Raw genomic sequence first — 7088 nt, 5'->3', positions numbered from 1 at the left:
ATATCAATATTTTTTTTATTTTTTATAATATATTTATATTTATATTTATATTTTATTCAAAAATAAAAACAGTATCGCTTTCTCAAAACCATATAAAACCGTATTATAATATCGACTAAGACAAAAAAAGCGAAACACTAAAATCGAGATATATCTCGCTTCATTGTGCGGGTATCCTTCTAGTAAAAACGAAACCCGTTTAAAAATTTAATAATATTCATTTATCAAGTTTAAAGAAAATTTTAAATAATAAAATGAGAAGATCATATCCGTTAAAAAACATGTAACAACTAATAAACTGTTTTTCTTTGCCACAAAAATAGGGTCAGAGAGCATGTCATATCCAAGTGAAATCTTCAAATCTCATGATCCCATCTTCGACTTTAAAGCAGACACATTTTATCTCCTAATAACACATAAATTCATCTTATTCACCAATAACCTAAATCTAATACCAATTTTTACTCGTAACACACTAGCTACGCTCAAAGGAGATCGGAAGCAGCATCAACGAGGTCCAAAATTTATCAATCGGGTATGGCAGATAAGAACAACGATGCAATGTTGACAGTAGCCGACAAGGCTTTGGTTACTTTAGAGCGAAGGGTCCGATCGGACCTTGACAACAAGCTCCCCAAACCATGTACGTTGCACTAACCACGTATCACAAAAAAACTGTGAAATCCGTTGTGAACGTTCTTTGGATTGATATTTTAATCTTGAAAATGTTTTGGGGTGTGATTTTCTTGATGTTTTTGGTGTTGTTAGACATGGCTAGAGCTGTGGCTGCACCTGATACCAACAATCCGAGTGGAACGTTGGGACACAAGCATCACAATTTGTCTGTTCTTCAACAGCATGTGGCGTTTTTTGATCAGGATGATAACGGTATCATTTTCCCTTGGGAGACTTTTAAAGGCAAGTCGCATGGAAATGATCATAATATGGTGTTCATAGAATCTTATAATTTACGCTTACGAAATGATATGCAGTTGCTTAACATAAATTTATCCAGGACTCCGTGATCTCGGATTCAACGTGTTTGTTTGTTTCGTCTTCATGGTACTGATCCATGGAGCCATGAGTTATGTCACTTTGCCTGTAAGTTCGGATCCAACGTGTTTGTAAGTTTGTTTGACTTTGGAGTCGAAAAGTTTATTATAAATGGAAATTTCTATAAAATTCGATTCACGTATGATTCAAGTTCAAAACTTCGATCGATCGATCGATGTCGATTTTAAAAATGAAAGTAAGATATTTGACCTCTAAAAGTCAAACTTCACTTGTATTATTCTTTGCGCCATATGACTGTTGTATTCTAATTGAATTTGGGTGTGGATGATTGTGGTAGACTTGGTTGCCATCACCTTTCTTTCCCATTTACATACAAAACATACATATGGCCAAGCATGGAAGTGATTCGGCTACTTACGACACCGAAGGAAGGTGAGATATCTCGTTTTTTGATCGTGTTTGGTGTATGTTAAATACAAGTATGATTGTCGATTGTTTTAACGGTTTATGTATTGGTGAGACCTTGTTTATACGTGTAGAATGGTCCATGTCGTTGCAGGTTTGTTCCGGCGAACCTGGAGAACATTTTTAGCAAATACGCTCTCACGGTGCCGGATAAGCTCACGTTCAAAGAACTTTGGCATATGACAGACGCAACTCGTAACGCCTTCGACTTCTTTGGCTGGTACTTTTTCTGTTTCGTGAACTTTAACTTATTAAATGGTGAAGTCCTACACTAGCTACACTCCTACCATTTCTCTCATATTATATATATATATATATATATATATATATATATATATATATATATATATATATATATATTATGTGTCTTAATCTCATTGGTAGGACATAGATTAGTCGTTAGATTTTGGGACATTAGATTTTTATTTATATCTTACATGGTAACAGAACCAAAGTCTATCATCTCTAAGTGATTCGACACTGAGGACTTTGTCCAACCTTTGATGGAGGGGAATGTTGGAGTCCCATGCCGGCACCTACACCAATTCTTCTCTATATATGTTGAAACCTTCTTTCTCTATTCGATCCATCATCGAATATATACGATTTAGGTATTAACAATGTATTGTGATCGATGTATTGTAGGATTGCAAGCAAATTGGAGTGGGGAGCCCTTTATCTGCTCGCCAAGGACTCGGAGGGATTGCTATCAAAAGAATCAGTAAGGCGTTGCTTCGATGGAAGTTTGTTCGAGTATTGTGCGAAGATGCAAAAAGGTGATGCTAGTAAGATGGGATGATCGATCACGCTATGTGGGCAACGAGTTCGCAACAATTTAGATATGTTCTTAGCCTTCGGATTCACAAGATAGTCTTACGTTTTTTTGAGTTCTATTAGACAAAAGTTAAATTGAATATGGATCTTAACAAGTTGGGAGTTGAATAGCAGATTGTTTCAGCTCGACCTCGAATGTTTTTCTGTATTCAAGGTCGAACTCGATGCTCACCTTATATTACATATTATAACATCTAAAAGTTTTATAAATCTTGATATCAATTAGCTCGATTCTCCATCCTTATTATATTCATATATTCACCTAGCTATTAACGTATATAATTGAACCAACAAGTATTCAATAAAACGGCCTCTTAATTTCAAGACATTACTAAAAAAACAGACCTTAATATTCAGCAAAAACTGATGTCAAAAAATACCGACAATCTTCCAATAGATATTTAAAAAGTCAACTTCTATTGATTTCTGTAATTACCGGACATGATATATGTTCGTATATCAAAAGCAAAACGACATATATAATTTATTGGCCATTATATATCCTTTCTTCATCAACCTGCTAATATACACATACATAGATACATATATATATATATATATATATATATATATGTTTATACAACCTATACATATATATATATATATATATATATATATATATTCTCTTTTTGGTCTTTGCTTAAACTAGCTGACTAGGCCTTTCTCATTTAGATTAGCAGCAGCTGCAACGGCAGCAGCCACTCCGGCGGGGTAGGCCGTCAAATTTGGGTTGTTCCGCCTCTCTGCGCTGAATACACCCTCGGCATCTTCTCTTGTCGCCGCTTTATCCGCCGGAAGTTTCACCGTCGCATCCTGGTTCCATAAATATAACTTATTTAAAATGACACAAAATCAACACTTTATTTATTCAATAACACTTACCGTTAGAACTTCACCAAGTTTGACTTTATCTTCTTCTCGTGTAGACGTATTCAAAGTGGCCGCTGATTGAGCTTGAGCTGCAAGTCCACCGGGAACCAACACATTACTACCGGTAGCCCTGACCTCCGCCGCTTGGATGGCGGAAGCATCACTTTGCTCCACCGGCTTATTTCCGGCCGTCCTCGCCGTAGCTTCGAGTGCTTCTCCGATTGTTATAACACCATGATGGTGCACGTCTCCAACCCCACCACCCCGCTGGAGTAGCGGTGTAGCCTCCACATACTGCCCCAACACCTGCCGGAAAAGCAAACTTGATAATTAATATTCTCGTATTTATTTATATAAATAGAAGAGAAAAAGAAAAGAGACCTCGCCGGCGATGGCTTCAGTGACGACACGTGCACCGGGAATCTCGGTGGCTGTGACAGTAACTCCTTGATCACCAGCTACGGTCTGATCTTCGTGACCGACTAAACCTGCTCTCTCGTTGATGGTAGCAGCAGCCTGCATGGAAGCGGCGGTGCCACCCTTCTGTGTTTGTCCAAACACCGTGATCTCCGCCGCTTGCATCATGGCGGCATCTTGTGGAGCCACCGGTTTGTCAGCTAGCTCGCCGGAAACTGGAAATACATCCCCATATTTTATCGGTTCTTTATCCTGTCCTTCAACTTCCTGCGTCCTCCCTGGTTGCTCCTGACTCATCTTTCTACTTTCCTATCAGTGTTTCTGAGTAGCTCCGCCGTTGTCGGTCGTCGATACTTAAATATGTTGGTGTCAACAGGTTCCGATACACGTATGGGTGGACTGGAGGACACACGGCCCATTAAAGAGAAGACACGTGCAGTATGAAGAAAAATGGTCGTTGTGATAAAGTTCAACGTGGCAGCTTATCCAAAAAGGTGCCACCCGTCGGTTTGCTTTTAGCACAGGTGGTATATTGTTTATGTGAAGCTCCTTCAATGGCGGAACCCATCTCGGTTCTGCTGCTCCTGTATGAGTGACAAGAATGAGAAGTTAAAATACGAATCATTTAATTTTTTGTTATTAACTTGAATATCCAACTCGTTATGCGAACCGATTAATCTCAGGATGATCATCTGTTTTACAGATAGTCCGGAATCATCGTATTTGAATCTCTGTCGTTACAAAGAGATTTTTATTCCTTTTTTGATTTGAACCTGAGAACTCTATCAAATTTTAACTTTTAAGAACCAAGAACACAATAAGTTGGATTTATTTATTATTTACTACGATTAGACTTCTCGCCCATCAAATGTTTATCGGATAAGAACTTATCAAACCGTTTATCATGACAAATGAAACATAATAAAGATCGAGAATCTTATTCATCAGGCGATATGATGATAATCGAGGTTTTAACCCGGTAATTAAGTGAAGGAATTTTTTTTTACCAATAATCTATTTTAATGACTAAAAATATTATCCAACAATTAAATATGGAAACGTATTTCTTTCGTAATTTTTTTAAAACTTTAAGGATTTAATAGAAAATGTCAGAAAAAGTGGTGTGTTGGTTTACAGATTTATTGGCTATTTCGTGATAATATGTAAAAACGTAAAATTTATAAACTATCAACATGTTTAATTCGTTCGAGGAACTCGATCAAAACGTTTGGGTATACCATATGGATCAAGAACTTATTCATTAGATATAACAACATCATTTTAAAAAATGAATCAGATAATTAATTAAATATAAAAATACAGAGAATTTAATATTCCACATAATAGGAATGTATAAAATTGCGTTGCTAGAACATAAGAAACACAAATCAAAGTCACGACTCACCGATCAAGGGGTTGTTTATGAAGTGGTTCTCGGTGAGTGTTTCTCGAGTGAGAATGACAAGTACTGAAAATCTTATTTGATAAGTGAAAAGAAAAAGACTTACACGGTAAATGCTTACCAACAACTAACGGTGAACCTTGGAATTTCTTGCACTGGTCAAAGTATGCAAAATCACAGTTTGACCCGGAGAGAAAGTCAACAAGATTTGACCTAAAAAAAGTCAATTATGTTGATTTGAGAAATAAAATACATTTTTTCAAATAAATATATGTTGCTTTGAAAATGAGATAAAAAAATTGACAATATTTTAGATGAATTGACATGAAAAAATAATAACAAAATCAAAATGGGAGAAAAATTAACAAAAACTTTTTTTTTTAAAAGTATATAATATTTATATACAACAAATGCAACAAATAAGCTCTAAAGCTCACATATCATCTTCACATTTAATGAGGGTTTGAACCCCTTACCTTTTAGAAGGTAAGAGACTACAATACCGTTAGGCCAAAGACCTTTTGGTAAAATTAACAAAAACTTGTCTCGACATAGTGATAGTAATATTTATAATTGTATTTGAGGTTGTAAGTTCAATCCTTCTGACTGTATTTTTTTTTAATTAACCTGAATATCCAACCCGCTATGCGAGCCGATTAATCCCAGGACGACCACCTGCTTTGCAGATAGTCCGGAGTCACCGCATTTGAATCTCCATGGTCACAAGGGGATTTTTATTCATTTGGATTTGAACCTGAGACCTCCTGGTACTTTTGACCTTTAGAGTCAAACTCAAACAAATCAAGCATACCACCCTTCTTGTAACCTAAAATTAGAATATTAAGGCCTTGTTTGTTTAAAAAAAAGGTTTCATTAGCCTCTTATGTCTGATTCGTTAAGAGGTAGGATAATTTAGACTGTTTTTTTTCCAGTTTTGGAGAGGCACTTATATCTTATTGTTCTCTTATCTGTTAAGAGGTAAACTAACCTCTTATTTGCCTCTTATTGTTCTCGAAACCTTTAGCAACGACGTTTCTCAATCGATTAACCTTAATTATTTCTCTCAATTGATCATTATCAAATCAATTATTTTAATATGATTTAAATGTGTCAATTACCGTTAATGATATATTTTCGTTTAAATAAATGATAATTATATGATTTAAATATAAATTTCGTAATGATAATGAATAAATATGCGAAATTATATAAATTTGTCTACAAATTCAACATTATAATTTTTTAATCGGTTAAATAGACAATTTAAACAAATTCAGACATTTATCAGTTTACAAAAACAAATAGTCTTATTAATTCAAATTTCAGACTTCAGTACCACCTCTTATTAATAAGAAGTGAAATAAGACTTCAGATTTCAGCACCTCTCAAAAAACAAACGACACCTAAAAAGATAAACTTTCCATTGAAAGATTTAAACCCATTTCTTGTATATGAAGTGTAATCACACCATCCCACCAATGTTTAATATTTGTTACAGATTTCGTTTAAAGTATTTGAGGCACTCCCCAAAATCAAGCAGATGAACCTTTAAGACGGCTACACTTTTTTCTCTTGCAATAATTTAGTGAGCGGATGCATGAGAGGTCGTCGCTCAGCTCTTAATAAGTCCGTCTTTGTCAACGGTCCATTTTAATAATCGAAAATTTACTTGATAAAACAAGTGAGTATAATGACTTGTTCATAAACGCTTATCCAATAAACGTTTGATAAACAATACCTAAGGGGCTGTTTACCTAAACGCTTACCCGATAAGTGCTTTTCGTTAGGAGTCAACACTATAATTTATTTTACTGGATTAGATTGTAGTGTATCAAAACGTATTTCATACAACAATTTGTCTGGTAAGCACTTATCCGGGTAAGAGCCGTCACCTTCACTTACCAGATAAGATTCTCTATCTCTATCATCATTCTTACCGGGTAAGATTCTTAGCCTTTGTCATTTTCATTTGATGAGAAAAATTACCCAATAAATATTTAGCGGATAAGCGTTGAATCAACTACTCTAAATGATTTTAAATGGGAGCTTTTATATATGATTCACCAAATAAGGCATTACCGACTTA

General features: G+C 35.2%; 2 protein-coding genes across 2 annotated transcripts; one reads left to right on the top strand and one right to left on the bottom strand.

The window, feature by feature from the left end:
• The first annotated feature begins 500 nt into the window (after positions 1 to 500).
• Positions 501 to 2651, top strand: LOC112525208 (peroxygenase-like). Its single transcript, XM_025135225.1, has 6 exons — positions 501 to 643; positions 769 to 918; positions 1016 to 1101; positions 1352 to 1446; positions 1574 to 1699; positions 2125 to 2651. The coding sequence occupies exons 1-6, from the start codon at positions 538 to 540 to the stop codon at positions 2276 to 2278; spliced, it is 717 nt and encodes a 238-aa protein (XP_024990993.1). The 5' UTR covers positions 501 to 537; the 3' UTR covers positions 2279 to 2651.
• Positions 2652 to 2691: 40 nt separating this feature from the next.
• LOC112525207 (late embryogenesis abundant protein D-34-like) lies at positions 2692 to 3929 on the bottom strand. The gene is made up of 3 exons (XM_025135223.1): positions 3565 to 3929; positions 3196 to 3489; positions 2692 to 3126 (listed from the first exon to the last, which is right to left on the bottom strand). Exons 1-3 carry the CDS (start codon positions 3895 to 3897, stop codon positions 2959 to 2961), a joined length of 795 nt encoding a protein of 264 aa, XP_024990991.1. The 5' UTR covers positions 3898 to 3929; the 3' UTR covers positions 2692 to 2958.
• Positions 3930 to 7088: the final 3159 nt, after the last annotated feature.

The sequence above is a fragment of the Cynara cardunculus genome (assembly GCF_001531365.2).
Source record: "Cynara cardunculus var. scolymus isolate 2C chromosome LG 13, CcrdV1, whole genome shotgun sequence".
Taxonomy (NCBI): domain Eukaryota; kingdom Viridiplantae; phylum Streptophyta; class Magnoliopsida; order Asterales; family Asteraceae; genus Cynara; species Cynara cardunculus.
This window is presented reverse-complemented; position numbering and strand designations above follow the sequence as displayed.